The sequence below is a fragment of the Onychostruthus taczanowskii genome, unplaced genomic scaffold (assembly GCF_017590055.1).
Source record: "Onychostruthus taczanowskii isolate IOZ18803 unplaced genomic scaffold, ASM1759005v1 scaffold80, whole genome shotgun sequence".
Classification (NCBI taxonomy): domain Eukaryota; kingdom Metazoa; phylum Chordata; class Aves; order Passeriformes; family Passeridae; genus Onychostruthus; species Onychostruthus taczanowskii.
In genome coordinates this window covers 435210-461303 of record NW_024505893.1, presented here as the reverse complement: position 1 = coordinate 461303, position 26094 = coordinate 435210, and the positions used below count along the sequence as shown (strand labels likewise).

The 26094-nt window shown below is 47.4% G+C and overlaps 1 protein-coding gene across 2 annotated transcripts in view; it reads right to left on the bottom strand.

Moving 5' to 3' along the window:
• Nucleotides 1–25192, bottom strand: part of ACSS1 (acyl-CoA synthetase short chain family member 1) — a 36823-nt gene extending 11631 nt beyond the window's left edge. Inside the window, exons 1-8 of one of the 2 annotated variants that reach the window (XM_041424106.1) lie at nt 24685–25192; nt 21444–21540; nt 8069–8268; nt 6765–6940; nt 4679–4831; nt 2912–3059; nt 2488–2625; nt 1812–1904 (exon numbers count right to left, since the gene is read on the bottom strand). In XM_041424106.1, the coding sequence (XP_041280040.1) occupies nt 1812–1904; nt 2488–2625; nt 2912–3059; nt 4679–4831; nt 6765–6940; nt 8069–8268; nt 21444–21540; nt 24685–24979 (1300 nt within the window). In that variant the 5' untranslated portion in view covers nt 24980–25192. Of the gene's footprint in view, nt 1–1811; nt 1905–2487; nt 2626–2911; nt 3060–4678; nt 4832–6764; nt 6941–8068; nt 8269–21443; nt 21541–24363; nt 24648–24684 lie in introns of those variants that run through there. The other variant, XM_041424107.1, reaches the window with a different exon arrangement.
• Between the last annotated feature and the right edge of the window lie 902 nt (nt 25193–26094).

Here is a 26094-nt window from a genome sequence, read left to right as displayed (position 1 = left end):
CTTTCCAAGATTAAATTGGCTTCCTCTTTATTAAAGCATCAGCTGTAGAAAAAGATTGATTCCACTTTCTAATAAAATCAATGTCATGAATATTTATCATTAATTATGCTTCCAGGAGCTGGTAACTGTTTATTTACAAAACTGGTGCCTGGTTCAAGGCAAGACCAAGTACTCTGCACTAACAGATTGTCCAGTGAGTGTTTTTTAACCTGTCACCTGACAAAATCTCAGAAGAGATACAGTTTAATACAAGACCTAACGCTATACTTTGGAGGAAATAGGTAACACAGTGTGAACACTGCATGCACCAGTTAAACAAACCAAAAATTGTTAGGGCAAAACTGGATTCTTCTCAATTACATCAATGTGCAGTTATCAAGTGCTTCTCCATGGTGTTTTCTTCCAGAGCAGTGAGGAAGAAAGCATATGATGAGCAAAGACCTAGCCAGTCATCTTTCCTTCTGCTCAGCATGTAGGAACCCAAAAGATTTAAGAAATCAGAAGGTGAAGTAGATAGCAGTTAACATTGCTGCTCTGAATTCTGAGGTGGTTTTATTTCAAATCTGAAAATTAAAAAAAAGAGCCTGCAAGTCTGGTCTGGATTAAATGGAACTTGGTTGTGTGCCAGAAGAATATTTATCACAGTGAGATAGAGAGCCTGCTAGCAGGAATAAGGACGAAGTCAGGAGCAGCTTGACTGGAAAGGGAATGAATATGCTGCTCAATGGTAGTTTAAGACTATTTTTCAGCAGAGGCAGAATGCCAGCAGCTGTGCTCCTGTCTCCATGGCAAACTGGATCTCATGACTTGAGAAGGACATATTGCAAGACACTTCTAGCAACTGCTGAGTGCTGGTGCCCAGGAAAGAGAGGACTGGGTGCTGAGGAAGGAGCCAGGAAGGAGCTGCAGGACTCCTTTGAGCAGAGGGCCCCACCAGGCAGTACAACCCCACTTTGGGTACAGCACATGGCCTCTCCCTGCTGCTGGCCAGGGAGGCCAGGAGGAAGAGGCCAACTCTGCTCCAGCTGGACTGGAGACAGCAGCCACTGTGTCCAGCAGCTTGTACACAGCAAACAAACCTCAACTGCTGCACACAGCTGGGCCAAGCAGGCTGCCAACACACAAGTGCATCCCTTCTGAGGCATCAGAGCTCCAGGGCCAACGCAACTACAGAACATCAATTCAATCCTGGGAGAAGGGGCTCTTCAGCAGCACTGCTGGGTGATGGCCACTGTCCTCCAGCCACCTGATGGGCAGACAGCAAGTCTCCACTCACTCCTTTCCAATCTGCCTGAGCAGTTGCACCAGGTCCCTTTGGCTACACAGTTTTCCACCCTCCCCTGATCATTCCCAGAAAAGAGAACAAAGCACACCTAAGTATAGATTGTGGCTATGTGGTGCTATCAGTGCTTTAGCATGATAAGACCATAACAAGGTTAGTACAGTTAATAAACTGAAAATGAGTTTTGCAATTCAAGCTGACTATTGACAGCTTTGCCCAGAAATTCAACCTCTGCCTCATATTTCTAGAAGCAATTGGCATTTTCCAGCACTCAAAATATCAAAGAACATTTAGAGGAAAACAAAAAAACAACACCGCTATTGCTTTTACATGTTGTATATGACATTCTGCACGTGACATTGCTGTTATGTGCAGAAACTCCCCAGTGGCTTTCAAAAGCTTATCCAGGTGCCAGGAGGGGTTCTTTGACAGACTTGTTGGATCAAATTGAAATGTCTTAATCCTTCTCTCCCCACCAGCAACCTGTCAATGGTCAGGCTCCCCTGTGCCCCCCAAGGCTGCCTCTCACCTGTCTGCCACCACGTGTCCACGAGGGTACAGCGCCCTTCTCCCACCACCTCGTAGAACCACTGCCAAGCTTCCTTGTTGATGGGCTCTCCCACTAGACCAACACAAGAAAGAAAACAACCTGAGAACCAGGACACTGCAGGTAGTTCATTCTCCCTCTTGGTGCACAACAAGCTGAACACATGATCTCCAAGCAGAATGCTCACCACACTTTTCCTGGGATGCACAAAGGACTGCAATGCACTCATGTAACTGAGGACTGAATTCTTCCAAAAGGATCAAAAGGCAAGAAATTAATATCACTGAAAATAACTAATCAATGCAGGTCATGTAATAAGAACCTTCAGAATAGAAAATAATGCAGGAAAATTCTGCTTGGGTCACCTATGCTAGTAAAATTGAAAGTGATGCCCTTTGACATTAGATAAATCTTTTTAGCCAAGAAGTGATCTGCAAAATAATCTAGGAAACAGGCAATCATACAAAAGTTCAATGGACCCAAAATGTGATTTTGTTGCTTCTTCTTCTGAGAAAATATCTGAAAAGCCAGACACAGAGCCTGCTTTATCATCTTTTTTCTAACCACATCCCATGTGATCAGCTGAGCTCCTCTGGCATCTTCATTTCACCAGACAGAACCCTTTGTCTTTTTCAGATGAAGATTTCATGTCCCTTACCTGAACCCAAAACCTTCAAGGAAGATCTGTCATATTTCTTCACCCACTCCTCTCCATAATTCAGCAGCAGGCGTATCGCTGTAGGTGCTCCGTAGAACTGATTAATTTTCAACCTTTGCACCACTTCCCAGTAACGACCTGCAAATCACAAACTTGCTTTTTACCCTTCCAGCACTGACATACTGCTGCAAACACTCAGCTGAAAGGTCAACAGCTAAGGCTGGAGCTGTTACTACTGTGAGTACAAAGCAGAAGCAATGACAGCTTTTTTTTCCTACCCTGGATTCACAGATGTTCCTGAGTGTTGTACACACACGATCCAAAGCAATGGAGCTTACCTCACCTGAGCAGGCAGGTCATGCTGGACAGGTCTCTAAACATCTTTTGCCACGTCTAACCACACCTTTTCCCACCACTTCCTCACCTGGGTCAGGATACACTGGAGTGCTTTCAAACAGGACAGAGGTGGCTCCATTGCAGAGTGGTCCATAGACAACATAGCTGTGTCCTGTGATCCAGCCAATGTCGGCCACACAGCCAAAAACATCGCCTTGCTGGTAGTCAAACACATACTGCAAAGATAAACGTGAGGCCAGCTGATTTCCTGTTGGCAGGTGCTCAAAGGAAAGGTGCTGGACTGGGCATCCAGCTGGGAGCAGGAGAGGGCACGGGGCAAGTGCCACACAAAGACCAGCCCGAGGTGAGGAAGCGAGTCAGAGAGACCAGCACCAGGGCTCCCAGGCTCCTGGCATGTTTGCAAACATACAGGAAGCATGGCTCCACCAGCAGCTGCTCAGCTGGAGCAACAAAGCTCAGAGCCTTGGACACCTAAGGATGCCTCCTCCAGGTGGTCCACACGGTAGAGCTGATTCCGAGTCGCAGGGAAACTGCAGACCACGGAGTCTCAGACCCTTCACCAATATCAACAGATTTCCAAGAGAGATCTAGAGGAACTCATAGGTGCCCATAAAACATTTCCTGAGAAATATTCTTAGCTGCTTAGCTTCTGTAAATGAATGCATCGTTTCCAAATGCTACCCTCTCCTTGCTCATCAAATTCAAGATAAAGATCTTGGAGAACTCATTATCTTCTCTTGGATATGGCAAATGCTTCCCACTGTAAATCTAACTCCTCTACCATATGGTAAAGAGGTCCTGATTCATAAGGAGTCAGGTTTATGGATCAGAACTAAAAAATCCCCCACTAGTGTGTGACAAGAGTGTCACATGTGAGTGTGCAAAAACCACAGAGATCACATAGATCAGCTGATCCCTTTACCTGGAAAAGACAATTCTCACCTTACTTTTCCAAGTGCCTTTCCCTCTCATGCACTCTGCAGGTGGAGAAAATGCACCAGGGTGCAGATCTACTTTCTGGACTAAGAAAGAGATGCCTTGGTGTTTATGCTGTCACTTAGACAAGGTGACGTAAAAAAAAATGCCCTTCATGCAGAGAAGTCTGATACTTGAACATTCAAATCTTCTAAAAATTCAACTATGTCAGCCTAAAGAAAGAAAACCTTCACGTGAATTGTGTGTGATTACAAACAGGGTGATACCACTAAAACCAGATGGAGATCTTTCACCACAGTCCTCTCCTCATTTCACTGTTACCTTTCAATATGGAGACCTCAGACCAGAAGCTTCAAGAAGCAGTGCCTTGACTCTTTCCATTTTCAGGAGAAAGGAGGTTAAAACATTTTCCCTAGATCACCCAGAAAAGCAGAACAGAAGTGCAACCACAAGAGGAGAAATACAATTTTTGTTCTTCAGACAAGTACAATGTGAAGAGGCTGTTTTAAGAGTCCAGATCCTCTCTGAAATAAAAAAGTAAAGCATCCCAATGCAAAATACTACAATAACATCCACATTACCAATGCCAGTAAGATACTTTCCAGAATCTCCTCAGCTGCAAATTTTGGGCAGCCAACATTGGCACATTTTAAATGCAAGAGGAGCACTGTCATTTCCTTGCTTTCATAAATCTATGTTCAGGTTTGCATAGTATCATATTCCTCAGAACAAATCCTGAAGATCAATGACACAGTTCAGATGTTTTCCAGCCTGTTTACAACCAATAAGCCAACTGGGCAGCAGGCAGAGAATACAGCATTCCTCCCTGATCCAGGTCTCTCCTGTCAGCACTGCTAAAAGGTAAGTGAACCTTTCTCAGAGGAGGCAGCTGAGTTACCTTGTGTGTGAGAGCAGCATACAGCAGGTATCCAGCCTGGGTGTGAACGATTCCTTTGGGTTTCCCAGTGCTGCCTGAGGTGTACAGCATGAAGAGCACATCTTCACTGTCCATGCTCTCTGGAATGCAGATGGAATCTGCCTTGGTCATCTCCTAAGAAAGAAAACATGGTAATGACAGAAAGACTGATTATGTGGAGCCAACCATCACTCCCTCTGCAAGCAAGGCCACAGTATCCAGAGACAAGAGCCACCATTGCTGTTGCCCCTCACAAATGTCCATGGATAGATATATCATAGCTTAAATGGGCACACCTGGTGGAAAGGTTCCTAGCATAGCATCTAACATTTCCACCAGTACCTCTGCTGGGCAGAGAAGTCAAGGAGAACTGGCCAGATAAAATAACATTTCTGGGGGGAAAAAAAAGGTAAGTCATAGCTGATTACATTTCAAGCCTTTACAAGCTGCTGGTAGAAATCCAAAATGTGACTGCAAAAACGACAGCAGCAGCAAGGCTGGCTGGGTACTGCTTTGTACCTTTCTTTCTTTCTTTTCCTGTAAAAACTGCAGTGCTACAGTTAAATTGTGTGTTCATCTCCCTTCCCTGGCCCCAGCAGTGGATGACTGTCCCGTCCATTTGATCTTCAAGTTCTAATTTTTCTACCCAGAAGAAGAGTGCTTTACTCTCCTGCCTCCATCACTCTCTTCATACTCCCCTGTTTGGCCAGCTGGGTGAGATCCTCTCCTCACCCCCACAGTCAGAACCACAGGAGGGAAGGATGCAATGCCCTGCTAGGTCAGAGCCTCTCTCGAGCTCTGTACTGTCCCGATGAATAACTACTGCAAGAATTATTAGGTGGATCCTTAAAGGAATTTCTTGGTACTGCCTTTTTTATGAGAATACACTATAAACACACTGCATTTACAAGTGAACATTACCATCAGTAGGTCCAGTTGTTTAAAAGTGTCTGACAAACAAAGCTTAATAAAGTAGGGAGAGTTCACAAAATGTAATTCTTAGCCTCTGAGTTACAGCACTGCTGCTCATCTCAGGTATTTCTCATGACATTTCAGCACTGCCAATTCAGGTTGACTTGTCAGTTTTTGAAACAAAGATGGAATCCTCATATACTCCATTACAACAAGAGCTTAACTTTTGCAGTAAACCATTGCACAAGACCTGGAAAGTACAGCTGCTGTAAAGATCAGTAAGGACAGTTAACACCAATAACTGTTTAATTCTTGTTTTGTTTCAGATCCCAAAACTGACAATGGAATGAGCTCAGCTCTCAGATCACTAAAGTACCTCAGGCTGTTTGCAGACCAAGGAAAATAATCAGAATGTCCTTTGTGGAGTAAGGAGTAAGACAATTTCTGAGTAAACTTGTCTTTGCTGTTTAACTTACACTAGTACTTCTTCCTATCTCACGTGACCAGCACAGAGACTCTTGAGCAATTATCTTGCCAGCAGATTAGCTTTTTCCAGGCATTATTAGCATGAGTAGTTCCTGTTTACTGCTGCCAGCAAACTGATAAAACTACTTCTGCATTAGGCTGGAATCCCATGTGTGCCAGCTAAATACATAAAAACAACTGCTGTTTTCTTCCCCAGGAAGCACAGGCTCTAAATATTTCCAAGCCATCACTATTCTACCACCATGGGACAACCACAACTCTATTCATGGCTGGATGAAGCCTCTCTAGGAACTTCATTATTTCTGCACTGCCTTTCAGGAGTGTCCAGTCTGAGTGCACATGCAATCCATAACACAGTGTCTGAAAATAACAACAGCCACGATGTTCTCCATGGCTTCTGGGTCTCAGGAAACACTCCTTAAATCGCAGCACTGTTTGCAAGACTTGTGAAATGGAGCAGCATAACCCCTGCCCATGCTGAGATAAACCAGACATAGACTGAGCTGCTTCAACTCACAATCCTAGCAGACTGTAAATACAGGCAGTCCATTTGAGGATGAAGATCCAGATGCTGCAAGGAGAAGAACTCAGGTCCCAGAAGCACTTATGGAGAGAAAGATTACTCTAGCCAACACTCAGACCTAAAAGGAGTTATCCAACAACAACATACCTCTTCAAGGGGAATATCACGGTCACCCATGTGGACTTTGTTATCTGTCCTCTGAGCCACAAACACATGTTTGATGCTTGGACAGTTCTTCACAGCTTCATCCACAGTTGCCTTCAGCTCTATGGTTCGGCCTCCCCTGACTCCCTGGTTGTATGTGATAACTGCTTTGCATCCAGCTAAAAAGAGAAAGAATTAGCAGACATGCCAGCCTGTCTTCCAGGTTAGTATGCACACCTAATTTTCATTACTTTGGGTATGTGTATAGGACAACATGTGTGACAAATACTCAGAACTGCTGTCAGTCAAAACCAGTCAGTGTCACTGAAGAAAACATTTTAAAACCTGAGACACACAGAGATTAAGGGTCCTCCCCTGGGACCTCCATAGGTTATCCAGTCCATCTCACCTCAAGGCAGGGTCTGCTTCAGCTAAACCAGTCCTGACAGCTATCCCTTCCATCTTCCTAAAACACTCCAATGGCACCTGCTCTACCCTCTCCCCAGCAGTTCACTCCACTCCCTATCATAAATGTGAGGAAGTCTTTCCCAGCATCCAGCCCAAGTGTCATTCACTGCAGTTTAAATCATCCATCCCTGCCTTGCAAAGCTGATGTGCAGAACAGCTTCTTCCCAGTTCCCTGTGTGAGGGACAACTAAAACCTGTACTTGCTCTCTCCAGATCAATTCCACTAAAAAGAAGAAAAGAACATTACAATTTCAGCAAAACTTATTCCCTCACACTAGCCACAAATAAACTGATGTGACTGCTAGGACGTGAGACAATGGCTATTTCCCTCTTCTGTTGCTATTTTTAGCATCACTTTTTACCTAATCACAGTATACAAGTACTTTGGGGCTGAGAACAGCTCTGTCTGCTGGAAGAAGGGCTCACAGAGCAGGGGCAGGCTGCCAACACTTCCAGTACTGTACATGAATCACAGGATCCCAATTGAGAATGCAGAATTAGTTCTGTCCAAGAGTATCAGAGAAACACTGCAATTATACTGCTAAACAACAAATCAGGCCCTATCCCTAAGCTCTGGTTTTCCTTCCAGTTTCACTGCTGTCAAGCAATAACCCAGTGTACACTGAATGTTAAGCAATTTATTAAGTATTCTAAGGCCAGAGGACACTGCAGGTGTCACTCAGGAAAAGGCTCCTCACTGCACTCTGCAAGGGAGAGTGAACTGCCCTGCTAGGAGAGAATGAACCAAGAAAACTCTTTCTGCCAAGAAAACACAGGGCTGGGATATGCCTTGGAGCACTGAAACAGAGGTGTTTGTTCCCCAGTCTGCATCTACTCACAGTCCATGATTCTGCCAGCCAAGGACTCAGCGCTGAATCCAGCGAAGACCACAGTGTGAACAGCCCCGATCCTGGCACAAGCCAGCATGGCTGCCACTGACAGGGGGGACACAGACATATAGATGGCCACCCTGTCCCCCTTCTGAATCCCATATTTCTTCAGGGTGTTGGCAAGGCGGCAAGTCAGATCCTGAAGTTCCCTGTGGTACAGAAGGAATGTTGTCATGTGGCTGCACAACCTGATGAGCAAAGATGAACTTGGGCAGAGTGAGGCTTCATGATCACCTCTGCACCTCATTTCAGCAGTACAGGGCATCTTAAAGAAGGGTCATGCTGGTAGCCAGGCTGTTCCTGCCATTGTGGAGAGAAGAAGAAAGGGCAGAGTGGTTCTTGCTGCAGAAGGACAGGAGGGAGAGCTGCAGGCACTGTCCAGAGCTGCCAGGCTGTAATGTGGCCACAGCAGCCAGCAAGCCAGGTGCTGTCATGCTGCCTCCAGAAATCAGGGTTCATTTCAGTCACTGCTGATGCCATTTTACCCATGGGGCTCAGTCAGAAGCCACTGGGGACACAGGTGGGATAAACAAAAGATGAAATGGAGGTGTTGTCCAAAGTTTTGCCACACTGTCTAAGTGGGGCAACAGCTGCAAGTGCTCCACAACCAGGAGCTTCTCTTTAAATTGCAAGGGTAAGCAACATGTTTGCATGCACGAGGAAAGAAAGAACACTTGTATGAGGGGCAGATTTTACAAGATTCTCATCAAAGCTGAATCACCTGCAGCCCAACAGCGTTTCAGAACACAGGTACTGCTGCCACTCTTGCACAGAGAAACTCAGCAACACCAAGAACAGGAAGAAAGTCTCTTTTCATGGGACTCTGCTATGACATGGTGACAATAGCAAAAACGTTCCTCTAAGGAATGAAACAGCACTTTGTGGGCGAGGGCTTGCACATTCCCTTACTCTGATGCCTGCTCAGGGGATAACACAATTACAGGTACACCTGGGACCAGGATGCTGCCATGGACTGAACAGCTCCATATGCCTGCAGTGGAAGGGCTTTGGGAACAAGGGATACTGTGCCAGGTGAGGAGTGGGATCATGCCAAGGGAGGGGGTGCAGCACAGGCTGCTGACAAGGGGCAGCAGAGCACTCCTTCTGGTGCCAGTCATCAGCTCAGAGGAGCTGACTGGCAGAGTCTGCCAGGAATTGTCCTTTGGGCTCACGAACTCTGTGACAACCAAGGCTCAGAGAAGAGAGACATCTTCTACTCTCCAGCATGTTCATCATCAACCTGCCACCTGTGAACCCTTAAGCTACACCACCAGGGACCCCCATAACTTTCAACAAAGAAATACATTTGGGGGGTTGCATTCCCTAATAAGCTGTAAAGCATGAATCCTTATCTTAAGTATCCTCTTCTTCCATAACTGGCAATAGCTGCAAAAAAACCCCAATTTTCAACTGGCGGCTAAGCTGCAAATAAAATGAAAAGTTGTTTCTGGTTCATCAAAAATTATTTTGTTCGTTTTTTTTTAAACCCTTGCAAGTTGGAAATAAAAGCTGAAGTGCTCTGCTTTGGAAATATCTTATCAAAACTATGGGCTGAGAATAAGTAATTTTTGGAGTGTCCACACCTTAACTTATCTTAAACCAAGAGAGAAGACAAGGAAAATGAGACAAATCCAAAGCACAGCATTTCATATTATTTATTCTAAGACTATTCCTATAGCATCAAGTAAATAGTCCATTTCTGAACTCAAGACAGGTGGCCAGATGTGTTCAGTGCCTGTTCTCTGGCAGTGGCTGGTAACAGCTGCCCCTGCAGAGCAACCACAAGCCTGCAGAAAGCAGGGATGGAGCAACTGCACCCCAGACTGAATTCTCCCTAATCCCTTATAGTGGAAGATCAGCTTAAACTCTAAAGCACAACATTGAACACCTCTTCCCAAGCCACTCATGACCACAGAGGTGCAGAGCTAGAAATTTTATTTTGCTTTTACTGAGTTCATGAACTGCATGACTCTGTGCAATAATGAATTCCCACCTAACCATTGGTTTGGTGCCTTGTCCTAAAAGGCCACATTTTCAGGTCTGGAATTTACCTAATGCTGAATTAAAGAAAAATTTCAATGTGGATAAATAACAAAGAGGCAAAACAAAAGCTGCTCAACTACAAAGCACATGAAGGGAAACCAGCCCCAGAGAGACAGCTGTGAGAAAGTAAAATTGAAACTACTTATCTGCAATGGAAAATACTCAAGTGCTTTCGGAGGTGCAGCCTCTTTCTCCTATACAGAAATGCCAGAGTATCTCTGTCCAAGGTTTGTTTTCTGAGCAACTCCATGATTCCTCTTGTTTCTTTTGCTTATTCAGGATTTGGTGACCACAATGGAAGAATCTCTCACTGTTTTTTATGAGTAACCCCAATTTGACATTTGCTTAATGAGCATGTGTAAGTAAGATGATAGACAGCATGGATCAGTCTTTACCCATGGATCTATCTGCCTCTTCTTTGTATGCTGAAATGCTGGGATAGAAAGGCCTTGGATGTCCCTCAGAGCTGCAGCACATGGAGGAATGGACACAAAGGCAAGGAAAAGGTGAAGCCAAGAACTCCAACAAAGACATCCACAAATCTCTGAGCATCAGGTATGTCTTTTGGCTCCTGTGGCAGAAAGTCAGGCTTGCTCTCCAGTTCAAGAAAGGGAGTTAGCAGAAACACTGTGTTAGGAATCCTTCCTTTGACTCCTCCAAACACATTTTGTTATCTAACAGGCAGGCAGCTGGTACAGGCAGGCAGCGTGTTACACACTGTCAGTCCTCAACCCAGACACATCCTGGGGAGGAATGAGCACTGTGCAGAGTCACTGCACCTAAACAAACTGAGCAGCAGGAGACCACAGCCACCATCACCCTCCCCATCTGCTACTGCTGTCAAGCTTGGCATTGTAGTTCCTCCATCACACAAGGTCAGAAAAGCCAAGAGTAATTGAAACCCTCAAACCCACCCCTGACGCAGAGGCAATGGCATGGAATGCTGGCCAGAAGGTGTGGCACATCCACCTGCTGCCTGCATTCCCAAGGATTTCAGTGCAGCCACTCAGAGCAGGGCACTGCACTCAGCAGAGGGAGGCAGGAATAACCACCAGAGAGGAACAAAGCCATGGGGCACACAGAGGGTCCTGGAGCACTCAGCTGCCTCTGTGCAAGCAGGGCAGACAGCAGGAGGATCTCAGCAGAGCCACTGCAGGAGAAGGAAATGTGCTGCAAGCACAAGGAAGTGCCCAGCCCCTCCTGACAGAGACGGGCGAGAAAGCGAGAAACCACAGAGTCAGTTCATGGCAACAGCACTCTGAGGATCCTCTGCAAAAGCAAACTGCAAGAGCTGAGAGCAAGTAAGAGAACAAATTGTACAGGAAAACACTGCTCCAGTGGGTAAAGTGTCAGAGCAGAGAGGAGAAACGGGGAAGCAGCAACCAGAACGGGAGACCATTTGCTGAGGAGAAAGAGCAAGAGATCCAGCCTGTGCATTTAGAACAAAGCAAGCCAGGAAGATGGCAGAGGCATTAATGAACACAAAGGACCAGCAAGAGACATGTTCACCTGCTGCTGGACAAATGTGGGTATCAGTGGTAACCAACAGGACCTATATCTTTCTGTATGATTTAGGATTTGAGTAAGAAGATTAGAGTGTTAAGGGCTAAAACTAATAATTAACTCTTGTGTCTCTCTCTATAAGGTGTGCTGCCATTTTGTCCATAGATAAGGCTTTGAGCCTGCTGCCTTCCAGACTCATCACTCACTATGCAGGCATCTCCTCAGCGACCACAGCATCACTCCTAAGCACAAGACCTACAAGGCTGGCCCTCCAATAGAGCCAGCATATCACTGCTCAGGCCAGTCCTGTTTAATCTAACAGACAGCACTCCTCTCCCTGTCCTTACCTCTCTGTTCAGGAACTGACAGACCATATTTCTCCCAGATCCCTCCCCAGATACAGCTTCCAGAGCCCACTGCTCAGTGCAGTGTCTGGAACAACTTCTGTAAAAGCCATCAGCGCCACGTGGCACTTCTCTGCCGCACTTCAGGGATGCTTTGCACAAAGAGCCTTCCAGTAAGTCTGATGTTACCTTTTGCCACAGCAAGACAGCGTACAGCTTTCTAAAACAAAGGAAGCCAGTTCCTTTTACATTAAAAAAAAATTGCAGCAATACCTTCTTTGGGAAGCAGCCTTTTGCAAAATGATTCTAGACTTTTTCTTAATACATTCAATGCCATATACAGGCTTTGACAGTACCTGGTTTAGAGCCTTAGCCCAAGCCATGTTCTCTGCTATCATGGCACAAAAGCTGGGTTGACTATTTCTTGCAGCAATCAGTTTATATCCTGGAACCATGGTTTGAATTAGGCTGAAACTGTTTGAAAATTCAAGTGTCAAGTGTCCAAACTGGGCATCAGAAAACAACTGCCCAGCCTTCCTGCAGACATCCTGAACCCAAGGCAAGGGAAACCCCTTGTAACCTGTTTCAGGTGACAAAGTGAAAAATCCATGAGCTGTCTTCCATGGGGAAAGCTGCAAGCCTGAGCCAGATTCACTTGCAACCTCAACTTACAAAGACAGCTCTGGAAGAGAGTTTTGCTGCCAATGGCAAGTACCATCATGGCTTCCAGCTACAGTCTTCACTGTGATCTCTAACACAATTTCATCTCCTTTAGCTCAGGCTGAGGAATCCATTTTTAAAGGCATAGCTGTCGTGTTGCTCATGAAGATGTCGAACCACTTCTCTCCCACCTACCTAGGACTCTGATTTCTGGTCCTTTAGCTTTCCTCTCTCTCTCCTTTGTATTTTGCATTTTGAACTTTCCCTCTGGCAGCAACATTTTCTGCACCAAAGTGATCACCCTTCTTTTGAGACCTGCAACCCTTCTGAAAAACAGCTTAGCTAACGCATTCTGCTGCCCACTTCCCACAGCTCCCACTGACAACAGCTATGGGATTTTGCAGATCCACTGGGTCAGAGGTGGATAAACTGTAGAGACCATGGTAAACCAGGGAACACCACAGAGAATAAATAACTCCATGTCAGACAAGGGGAAGGTTGGCTAACTTTAGCTGCTGTCTCCAACACCTCCTGTCATTGAACTTACAGAGGCTGCAACCCAACAGCTCTGGCCACCAACTCCACCTGCTTTTAAAAGGCACAGTACTTTAAAAACCCAGGCCCAGCAATGCACTGGGCAATTCCTCTGCAAGGTTTCAAAGGCCCTGAGCCCTGACAACATCCACAGAGCAGGATAAAACACTCCTGGTCTGGTTGGACTCTTCTGACAATAAATTCAGCTGTCAGCTCACTGCACCACAGTGCTGCTAAGCCACTGCCCTACCAATGAGCTTTTGGTGGCTTAGCCTCTGGAGAGCCAGAGAGCCTCTTGATAACTGATTTGCATGACCTGTCCCCACTTTGCTGACTGCAGCCACCAAAGCCCAAGAGGTTTGTACTCCCTGTTGTTACAAAGCAGTAAAAAACCAAGTCTCTTGCCTTCTCATTCAAAACCAGAGATGATTTGAAACTGAGATAAATTTCTACTTGGTAGAAATGAAACCCACAGGGAAGAAAACCAAAAATGGCCAATGAACATTTTTTTTCTTGACAGGCTGTCTCTGTAGCTGATGCTTCCTTGCATCACCTAGAGAGACAGGACAAAACTCAGCAGTAGAAAAGATCATCACAACTGAGCTTGTAAGAGCAGCTATCATCTCCTGGTGCAAAAGTGAAATGTTTCCAAAGCTGAATCACCTGCAGCCCAACAGCGTTTCAGAACACAGGTACTGCTGCCACTCTTGCACAGAGAAACTCAGCAACACCAAGAACAGGAAGAAAGTCTCTTTTCATGGGACTCTGCTATGACATGGTGACAATAGCAAAAACGTTCCTCTAAGGAATGAAACAGCACTTTGTGGGCGAGGGCTTGCACATTCCCTTACTCTGATGCCTGCTCAGGGGATAACACAATTACAGGTACACCTGGGACCAGGATGCTGCCATGGACTGAACAGCTCCATATGCCTGCAGTGGAAGGGCTTTGGGAACAAGGGATACTGTGCCAGGTGAGGAGTGGGATCATGCCAAGGGAGGGGGTGCAGCACAGGCTGCTGACAAGGGGCAGCAGAGCACTCCTTCTGGTGCCAGTCATCAGCTCAGAGGAGCTGACTGGCAGAGTCTGCCAGGAATTGTCCTTTGGGCTCACGAACTCTGTGACAACCAAGGCTCAGAGAAGAGAGACATCTTCTACTCTCCAGCATGTTCATCATCAACCTGCCACCTGTGAACCCTTAAGCTACACCACCAGGGACCCCCATAACTTTCAACAAAGAAATACATTTGGGGGGTTGCATTCCCTAATAAGCTGTAAAGCATGAATCCTTATCTTAAGTATCCTCTTCTTCCATAACTGGCAATAGCTGCAAAAAAACCCCAATTTTCAACTGGCGGCTAAGCTGCAAATAAAATGAAAAGTTGTTTCTGGTTCATCAAAAATTATTTTGTTCGTTTTTTTTTAAACCCTTGCAAGTTGGAAATAAAAGCTGAAGTGCTCTGCTTTGGAAATATCTTATCAAAACTATGGGCTGAGAATAAGTAATTTTTGGAGTGTCCACACCTTAACTTATCTTAAACCAAGAGAGAAGACAAGGAAAATGAGACAAATCCAAAGCACAGCATTTCATATTATTTATTCTAAGACTATTCCTATAGCATCAAGTAAATAGTCCATTTCTGAACTCAAGACAGGTGGCCAGATGTGTTCAGTGCCTGTTCTCTGGCAGTGGCTGGTAACAGCTGCCCCTGCAGAGCAACCACAAGCCTGCAGAAAGCAGGGATGGAGCAACTGCACCCCAGACTGAATTCTCCCTAATCCCTTATAGTGGAAGATCAGCTTAAACTCTAAAGCACAACATTGAACACCTCTTCCCAAGCCACTCATGACCACAGAGGTGCAGAGCTAGAAATTTTATTTTGCTTTTACTGAGTTCATGAACTGCATGACTCTGTGCAATAATGAATTCCCACCTAACCATTGGTTTGGTGCCTTGTCCTAAAAGGCCACATTTTCAGGTCTGGAATTTACCTAATGCTGAATTAAAGAAAAATTTCAATGTGGATAAATAACAAAGAGGCAAAACAAAAGCTGCTCAACTACAAAGCACATGAAGGGAAACCAGCCCCAGAGAGACAGCTGTGAGAAAGTAAAGTTGAATCTACTTATCTGCAATGGAAAATACTCAAGTGCTTTCGGAGGTGCAGCCTCTTTCTCCTATACAGAAATGCCAGAGTATCTCTGTCCAAGGTTTGTTTTCTGAGCAACTCCATGATTCCTCTTGTTTCTTTTGCTTATTCAGGATTTGGTGACCACAATGGAAGAATCTCTCACTGTTTTTTATGAGTAACCCCAATTTGACATTTGCTTAATGAGCATGTGTAAGTAAGATGATAGACAGCATGGATCAGTCTTTACCCATGGATCTATCTGCCTCTTCTTTGTATGCTGAAATGCTGGGATAGAAAGGCCTTGGATGTCCCTCAGAGCTGCAGCACATGGAGGAATGGACACAAAGGCAAGGAAAAGGTGAAGCCAAGAACTCCAACAAAGACATCCACAAATCTCTGAGCATCAGGTATGTCTTTTGGCTCCTGTGGCAGAAAGTCAGGCTTGCTCTCCAGTTCAAGAAAGGGAGTTAGCAGAAACACTGTGTTAGGAATCCTTCCTTTGACTCCTCCAAACACATTTTGTTATCTAACAGGCAGGCAGCTGGTACAGGCAGGCAGCGTGTTACACACTGTCAGTCCTCAACCCAGACACATCCTGGGGAGGAATGAGCACTGTGCAGAGTCACTGCACCTAAACAAACTGAGCAGCAGGAGACCACAGCCACCATCACCCTCCCCATCTGCTACTGCTGTCAAGCTTGGCATTGTAGTTCCTCCATCACAGAAGGTCAGAAAAGCCAAGAGTAACTGAAACCCTCAAACCCACCCCTGACGCAGAGGCAATGGCATGGAATGCTGGCCAGAAGGTGTGGCACATCCACCTGCTGCCTGCATTCCCAAGGATTTCAGTGCAGCCACTCAGAGCAGGGCACTGCACTCAGCAGAGGGAGGCAGGAATAACCACCAGAGAGGAACAAAGCCATGGGGCACACAGAGGGTCCTGGAGCACTGAGCTCCCTCTGTGCAAGCAGGGCAGACAGCAGGAGGATCTCAGCAGAGCCACTGCAGGAGAAGGAAATGTGCTGCAAGCACAAGGAAGTGCCCAGCCCCTCCTGACAGAGACGGGCGAGAAAGCGAGAAACCACAGAGTCAGTTCATGGCAACAGCACTCTGAGGATCCTCTGCAAAAGCAAACTGCAAGAGCTGAGAGCAAGTAAGAGAACAAATTGTACAGGAAAACACTGCTCCAGTGGGTAAAGTGTCAGAGCAGAGAGGAGAAACGGGGAAGCAGCAACCAGAACGGGAGACCATTTGCTGAGGAGAAAGAGCAAGAGATCCAGCCTGTGCATTTAGAACAAAGCAAGCCAGGAAGATGGCAGAGGCATTAATGAACAAAAAGGACCAGCAAGAGACATGTTCACCTGCTGCAGGACAAATGTGGGTATCAGTGGTAACCAACAGGACCTATATCTTTCTGTATGATTTAGGATTTGAGTAAGAAGATTAGAGTGTTAAGGGCTAAAACTAATAATTAACTCTTGTGTCTCTCTCTATAAGGTGTGCTGCCATTTTGTCCATAGATAAGGCTTTGAGCCTGCTGCCTTCCAGACTCATCACCCACTATGCAGGTATCTCCTCAGCGACCACAGCATCACTCCTAAGCACAAGACCTACAAGGCTGGCCCTCCAATAGAGCCAGCATATCACTGCTCAGGCCAGTCCTGTTTAATCTAACAGACAGCACTCCTCTCCCTGTCCTTACCTCTCTGTTCAGGAACTGACAGACCATATTTCTCCCAGATCCCTCCCCAGATACAGCTTCCAGAGCCCACTGCTCAGTGCAGTGTCTGGAACAACTTCTGTAAAAGCCATCAGCGCCACGTGGCACTTCTCTGCCGCACTTCAGGGATGCTTTGCACAAAGAGCCTTCCAGTAAGTCTGATGTTACCTTTTGCCACAGCAAGACAGCGTACAGCTTTCTAAAACAAAGGAAGCCAGTTCCTTTTACATTAAAAAAAAAAAATTGCAGCAATACCTTATTTGGGAAGCAGCCTTTTGCAAAATGATTCTAGACTTTTTCTTAATACATTCAATGCCATATACAGGCTTTGACAGTACCTGGTTTAGAGCCTTAGCCCAAGCCATGTTCTCTGCTGTCATGGCACAAAAGCTGGGTTGACTATTTCTTGCAGCAATCAGTTTATATCCTGGAACCATGGTTTGAATTAGGCTGAAACTGTTTGAAAATTCAAGTGTCAAGTGTCCAAACTGGGCATCAGAAAACAACTGCCCAGCCTTCCTGCAGACATCCTGAACCCAAGGCAAGGGAAACCCCTTGTAACCTGTTTCAGGTGACAAAGTGAAAAATCCATGAGCTGTCTTCCATGGGGAAAGCTGCAAGCCTGAGCCAGATTCACTTGCAACCTCAACTTACAAAGACAGCTCTGGAAGAGAGTTTTGCTGCCAATGGCAAGTACCATCATGGCTTCCAGCTACAGTCTTCACTGTGATCTCTAACACAATTTCATCTCCTTTAGCTCAGGCTGAGGAATCCATTTTTAAAGGCATAGCTGTCGTGTTGCTCATGAAGATGTCGAACCACTTCTCTCCCACCTACCTAGGACTCTGATTTCTGGTCCTTTAGCTTTCCTCTCTCTCTCCTTTGTATTTTGCATTTTGAACTTTCCCTCTGGCAGCAACATTTTCTGCACCAAAGTGATCACCCTTCTTTTGAGACCTGCAACCCTTCTGAAAAACAGCTTAGCTAACGCATTCTGCTGCCCACTTCCCACAGCTCCCACTGACAACAGCTATGGGATTTTGCAGATCCACTGGGTCAGAGGTGGATAAACTGTAGAGACCATGGTAAACCAGGGAACACCACAGAGAATAAATAACTCCATGTCAGACAAGGGGAAGGTTGGCTAACTTTAGCTGCTGTCTCCAACACCTCCTGTCATTGAACTTACAGAGGCTGCAACCCAACAGCTCTGGCCACCAACTCCACCTGCTTTTAAAAGGCACAGTACTTTAAAAACCCAGGCCCAGCAATGCACTGGGCAATTCCTCTGCAAGGTTTCAAAGGCCCTGAGCCCTGACAACATCCACAGAGCAGGATAAAACACTCCTGGTCTGGTTGGACTCTTCTGACAATAAATTCAGCTGTCAGCTCACTGCACCACAGTGCTGCTAAGCCACTGCCCTACCAATGAGCTTTTGGTGGCTTAGCCTCTGGAGAGCCAGAGAGCCTCTTGATAACTGATTTGCATGACCTGTCCCCACTTTGCTGACTGCAGCCACCAAAGCCCAAGAGGTTTGTACTCCCTGTTGTTACAAAGCAGTAAAAAACCAAGTCTCTTGCCTTCTCATTCAAAACCAGAGATGATTTGAAACTGAGATAAATTTCTACTTGGTAGAAATGAAACCCACAGGGAAGAAAACCAAAAATGGCCAATGAACATTTTTTTTCTTGACAGGCTGTCTCTGTAGCTGATGCTTCCTTGCATCACCTAGAGAGACAGGACAAAACTCAGCAGTAGAAAAGATCATCACAACTGAGCTTGTAAGAGCAGCTATCATCTCCTGGTGCAAAAGTGAAATGTTTCACCCATGGCTTTGGGCATCTTTGCCCACCAGCAGATGTTTGGATTCCTTCCCTAGCACACAGCACTTGAACTCTGCTGCACAAATACAACCCACCTTGCTGACAAGTGTGCACAGGGATGTGGGCTGACTGACAGCACAGCCCACCAGCTTTTGCCCACAGTGGAGGCAAATTGAGGCTTTTATTTCTGCCAAGGATGAGCTAGCTGGGACAGCACTTTCCAGTGCAGCTGTGTTTCCTGCCAGTGCATGGAGGACATCCCACTGATGAAGGTTTTCCCTTTCCTCAGGGAGGAGAAAGCCTGTTCCAGCCCTTTTCCTGCACATCCACCTTCTTCCTTTGCAGGCTGTGATGGGAACAAGGCCAGCACTCAGCTGTTTTCTTGTCCCTGACAACTTCCCAGAGGAGAAGGCAGAGGACCAGGCCAGCAGCTGCATCTTTCCCTGTGTTGCCCAGGGCTTATCTCTGAGGAGAAGCAGCTCACAGCAGCAAGCCTTGCAAAGCAGATAATGCAGAAAACCGGTGCCTTGCAGTATGCTGCACATAAGCCCTGGACAGCTCTCTCCCAGCTGAATCCACGACCTCACTCAAAGCTGGTCCATAAGGCAGTGCCCAACTTAAAGTCTTTGTTTTCCTAGAGTGCTAAATCCTCAATCTAAGGCTGCTGTGCCATTAACAGGACATCCAGATCCTAAGGAAAGGGGAATGTCTCTTCTGCCAAGACATGTCCAGCATCCCTTTCATTCCCCCTTTATGCTGAGGCTGATGTGCTGCAGAAGGTTCACCAAGGACTACCAGCACCCCAGCTCCTGGACCACTTCCTTCTCTGATAGGCTTTCCCTCACAAAATTTCTAGCTCAAATAAGGCACTACTGCAAAAGGTTTTCAACTAAGCTCTGTCTCAAAGGGAAGTCAATGCCAACACACTGTGGGAAAAGCTTCCCGACCCATTAAAAACCTGTAAAAATGCAGCCCAAAGACCACAGAAAAGGTAAAATACTCATAGAGTATTGCTGTTTTCAACAAAGCTGTTCCTGCCTTAATGAGATAAGCAGAGAACCAAGTGACCTGTTTCACCACGTGGTAGGACCAAAGTCTCTTGAGAAACTCAAATGCAGTCACATCTGATCCAGAGTATCAGGCAGAAACAGAAACATGGCTCTCAAATAGAGGCAGAAGTTGGAAAATAGAGATTGCCAATACGTCTTTCTCCTTTCTGGTACCAGTTACTGTATCTCTGTAAGGCTGCACAAAGAAGGGTTCAGTTTTCAGATACGGGTTACTTGTCTTCATGTCACAGCAATCACATTTCCATAGGCTGAAAATATACTTTCTTCCAAATGCATTTGGGCATGGCCAGGAAAAAACACCAGTCCTGCTGCTGTTCAGAAAAGCTGTCCCTTATCTCCAGAGATTGCAGATAAGATGTTTGAGTGTCTGCAGCAGCTCAGTACATCTCAAGCAGCAGCCTGAGGGGGAGGTTAGTGTTGCCTTGAATGAGGCTGTGCTGTTTGTTGGGCTGCTTCTCTGATCAGGTTGATCTGAGCACAATTGTCACCTCTTCCTTACCCCTAGTGTTCGTGCCTGAGGCATAAAGAGAGAGGTAAAAGTGCACAAACCTGGGAGAAAAACATACCATACATAAACTCCGGGAGAAACCTTAGGCTCCATCTCCGTGTTTACCACAAGAATGGCAAAATGCAAAAGCACTTAGCCAAGCTACCCAGCTCATCACAACACATTTATATCATAACAGGCCTAAACACCCTGCCAAATAACAATATCAAGATTAAAACCAATGCACTCCTTTCACAGATTTGTATCAGACAGTGTTTATTTCTGTTGCATGGAGCACTAACCTCTCAAAGTTATTTTTACACCCATTCCTCCCTGCGACCACTTTCCTCACTCAAATGAATAACGTTTCCAGGAGCTTTCATAAATTCTGGAGATGAATCAGACCACTAGAACCTATTCAGACCCAAGGAGCTCTAGGAATCCCAACAAGTTCCAGAAAACATTCTGTAAAGTCCTCATGCTAGGGACATTCTTCATCTCCTCTGCTTTCTGATCTAGCAGAACAAACATCTGGCTCCCTGAGATTCAGCAGCTCAAATATTTGGCTCCCTAAAACATGCAGTGAGGAACGTGCAAGTCTGGGAAACATTTAGATCTCACTAGAGATGATGTAAAAGGCAGGGCTGTCTCCTAAATGAGGGCACATAGCAAGGAGAAGAGGAATATGCTTAAACCTGCAATCTATAGCATCAATTACAAGTCAGTGTCACTCAGAGCAGTCTCAGGGTTGCTCTAAACTGCACTGAGGATGGGAAAGAGAAACATGGAGAGCTTAAAATCCCCTCCAGGTAGGGTTCAGTATCAAGCTGTTGACCATCAACTCAAGATGTTTGTACCAAGACGTTTTCTACTCTGCTGAAACCAGAAGCTACTCACAGAAATTTTCCCATGTGTATCTCCAGCAAGCAAAAAGGAAACTGTCAGGTGAAAAAATCCCATTTCCTGTGTACCCCACACTGCCAGGCATAGTGAGAAGGTGCCATACCTGTATGTGACATGCACTGCAGTGCCAGGTTCATCTCTCTCCCAAATCAGAGCCACTCTGTTTGGAGACTTTTCGACGTGCTGATCCAAGCAATTTACTGTAAAAAAACCCAAAGGTTTAAACAAAGCCTGAACACACAAAAGGTGCTTTGTAAACCTAGCTTGGTCAAGTGCAACAGCAAGAAAGTGCAAGACAAAACATCAGTTTTTGGGTTGTTAGACACACACTAACGTATAACAGAGGAACTGAGAATATCTGCAGCTCCAGTAAAGCTATTCAAGAAATTCTTAACTGGCACACTGGCCTTAGAGATGGATGCCCATGAGAGGCTATAGCAAATTCAGATATGGGCTAAACTTAAGCCAGCTCAAATCCTTCCCCTGCTCCCAGCAGCACAAAGGCAAGACACCCTTTTGATGTTTTTGCTCCCCAGAGCAGCATTCCACTACAGAACTCGGACAGTCTTCCCCAGCTGGCATATTTAGCACTGCACCATTTGGATTCTCTAATTAAAGCTCATGTGAAACATTTTTATTCCAGGATATAGACAAAGAGCTGAACCTCAGCTAACTGAAAATGTCTAAAACTGTAGCATCTATGGTAAACTCAAAGTTCAGACATCTACAAATTTTCAGACCCATGGGAAAGATTAATGTGTCTCATGCTGAGTATTCCACCTCCTAAAATTTAAAGGTATAAAATTCCCTTTTAAAGGTGCATCTCTCCCCCTCAGTAACTTGAAATGGAGGACTTAGGGAGACCACCCAACCTGAAGAAACTTACAGAATCCACAAAAGAAACCTGCCTGCATGTCCAGTAGCAACTTGCCTGACAGTTTGAGAACATCCTTGCTAAATATTAAATCCAAGCCTATATGACACTTACTCATTGCATTGTAATCTTTCAAAGGCAGTTACTTTTTTTCAACAGGCAACTGTCAGGGACACTGCTGTATAGCTCAGAGAAAACTTTTTTTAAAATTGTTGGATTTCAGGTCATATTTCCTGGAAATATTAGTACTGATGGGAAAGGATGTAATTTTTCTAGATAAATATTAAAAAGCTGTGTGCTGTAGTAGCTTTGGCTGTTCTGTGATCACACCATCACACCACCACATGGAGTGGGAATGAACCCCTAAAGGTGCACAGAGAAAGAAATTCCTCAGAATTTAACACATTCCATTCCAAGACCAAGTATTAGTCTCAAAAATTTGAAAAAGCATTCTTCAGCTGTTTCAAGTCTTTTATTTTTAATGCAAAACCCTGCAGCAGCACTATAAAAATAAGACAAAGCCATTTCTTAAGCCATCCTAATAAGATACAAGAGGACAAAAGCTCCAGTGGGGAATTTTTTAAGCAGTTATACCTGGCTTCCTCCACCCCTGCTCATTGCTGTGGCTTGGTCCACAACAAGCAGCAACTCCCACCTCCAAGCTCCTTACAGCTACAGCCTCACATAATGTGCCATGCTACACTGAATCACAAAATGGCATTCATTGCCCAAACAACTCTTCTTACTCACGAGCAGCCACACAGGCCTTCAGAGGGAATTTCTGCTGCAGAAAGCCCTGGCTGAGCCAAGTGGGAGATTTAGCTCTGTGTTCAGTAAGAACCAGCAGGTGAACCAGAGCCAAGTGCTATTATTTCCTTCCTGATCTTAGGCTTACATGAGCCTTTTGCTCATTTTACAAAATAGAATTTAGTGACCTTCCCCTTACTACTACACCCCAGTGGTTTCTCCATACATTTTCTTGCTTCCTTGACTGCTCAGAAACAATTAATCTCAGTAGGACAAGCTCCTGAGAATGTGTCCTGGTGGGAAATGCAGTAGTTTGCCAGGTTATTCTCCTGGCCAGGAGTTACAGTGCAAGAAATCCAGAAGCCCTGAAGCTCACAGGTCCCCAAAATCCTACTGCAAGGGCCCCCAAGCAAAGAGCATCAGATGACTCGGCTGCTCATGGTTCAGCTGTGCTGGGAGATATGCACACAGGATGTTCTGGATCAGGGACCTGAACTGTTGCCATGTTTCTGCACAGTGTTCAAATCAAGAGGGAAAAGGACAAAATCAGAGTCTCCTAACAGAAGAACAGCCACTTGGCTGTGGCAAAGTACTGAAAAAATCCCACTTCCTTTGTCCCCCACACTGCCTTCATCACGCTTGAAAACAAAACCAGCAACAGCAAACCTGTTTAATTCTGTGCATTTGTTTCAAAGGCCTATGATTTCCTTTTATGAATGCAAAAAAAACTAAGTGGCATTTTCTCTCTGCTGAGGAATCAGACCCAAGGCCAAGCAATATCTAGATATCAAATATCTGACACGGGATCCAGAAGAAAGTGTTGATCCCACTCTACAGAGGAAAAAAATAGATCCGTGATAGGCTGTGCTGAGACAAGATCTTCCTTTCAACAGGAATTAATGACAACAAAACTCTGGCTAAAATCCTCTGATTGCTGTGTGCTGGGAACAGGGCTGTAAACACATCTCCATAAGCTTGGGATCCACTGCTGGGCATCATCCCCTGGGAGGAGACACTCTCTAATGCTCTCCGGAAGACCTGAGGAGGGTTTCCTCTTTTGGCTGTCAAAAAAAAAGTGGCCATAGATGTTACAGTTACTGCACTACTGAACCGGTGCCCTCCCCGAGGAACGGCAAATGAAGGTCAGAAATTTCCAAAGACATCACCACTGCGTGGTACCCTGGATGGGGCTGGGGCTCACTCCCACCGGAGGAAGCACAGCCGCAGCACACAAGAACCTTCAGGGCAGACATGGCATGGGCAGAACTCGAAGACAATCAGGGCAGCCACTGCAAATTTTACTCTTGCTTCGTGTTGAGTGGTGAAATTGGAAGAAAATACTAAGATCCTCGTTTAAAAGGGAAAAAAATCCCTTTTATGGCAGCTTGGGACTCTACCCCACCTGTGGATATCCTGAGCCACCACGGGGCCGGGCAGCCCCCGGCAGAGCCCAAACTGGGCATCCCATCCCGGGGCCGATCTCCGCAGGTCGAAGGGCGGCCGCCCGCAAGAGGCTTAGCCAGGGTTATCCCGGCTTCGGATTTTCTCCCCGCTTCCAACATTTCGCAATTCCTGGCTTGTTTCCTCCCAGCGCCGCCCGACCGAAATCCTCGTTTTCACCCCCAAAGACGGGCGACGGCGAAACTTCGCCCTGCGGGGACGCGTCCCGTCCAGCCCGGCGGCAGCGGCGGGGCGCGGGGGATGCGCGGCCGGGACCCCTTACCCGAGACGTTGAGGCGCCCGCCGAGGAACCAGCGGGCGGAACCAGCGGTCTCGCCGGGCTGGCAGGCCGTGTGGAAGGGACTGTCCCAGCGCAGCCACCCCCGCGCCACGTCCGCCCAGAACCCGGCGGGGTCGCGGGCCGCCCGCTCCTGCCAGGCCCGGTACCCGCCGGGCGGCAGCGCCCCGGGGGCCCCCGCCTGGCTGCAGCAGCTCCGGGCGGTCACCGGGACACGGCCCGGGCGGCGCGGGAGGCTGAGGGCGCGCAGAGTCCGCGCTCGGGCGGCCGCCAGCGCCATGGGGACACAGCCCAGCGCCGCCGTCCCCAGCGCGCCCGCCCGGACCGGGAGAGCGAGAGGGAGCGACCGAACGAGCGAAAGAGAAAGACCGCCTGCGGGGAGGGGCTGCCCCGGCGGGGCGGCTACGGGAGCGCCGCACCCCTCACAACCCGGGGAGCACCCTGCGTCCAGGGACACCCCGCACCCAGGAGAGCACCCTGCGCCCAGGGACACCCCGCACCCCCGGCAGCACTCCGCACCCAGGGACACCCCGCACCCAGGGACACCCCGCACCTAGGGACACTCCGCACCCCGGGGAGCACCCTGAGCTCAGGGACACCCTGCAACCGGGAGCACTCCGCACCCAGGGACACCCCGCACCCCGGGAGCACTCCGCACCCAGGGACACCCCGCACCCAGGGACACCCCGCAACAAAGGGACACCCCGCACCCAGGGACACCCCGCACCCAGGGACACCCCGCAACAAAGGGGCACCCCGCACCCAGGGACACCCCGCACTCCGGGAGCACTCCGCACCCCCGGGAGCACCCCGCACCCCGGGAGCACTCCGCACCCCCGGGGACACCCCGCACCCCGGGAGCACCCCGCACCCAGGGACACCCCGCACCCCCGGGGACCACCTGCGCTCAGGGACACCCTGCAGCCGCACCGGGAGCACCCTGCGCTCAGGAACACCCCGCACACCCGGGAGCACCCCGCACCTCTGGCAGCACCCCTGACCCCGGGACACTCCGCACCCGGGAGCACCCTGAACCCCCGGGAAAGCCCCGTCCCCAGGGACACCCCGCACCCAGGAACACCGTGCACCCGGGAACACCGCGCACCCCCGGGAGCACCCCGTCCCCAGGAACACCCTGCCCCCCTGGCAGCGCCCCGAGAGATACGCCTGCACCTGGAGAGAGAGACCCAGCACTTTCCCCTGTGGGGACATCACCTGCACGGATGTGCAGGCAGGGGTGCGTCCCTGTTCACATCCTCACCGCCACAACAGGGGTGCCCAGGCACAGGCAGGCACTTTAGCACACACGCACGCTGTCCTACCTACCGGACACTGAGCACAGAGTGAGCACGGCCAGTGGCACAGTCCTCATGCACACACAGTGCTTGTGTCGTG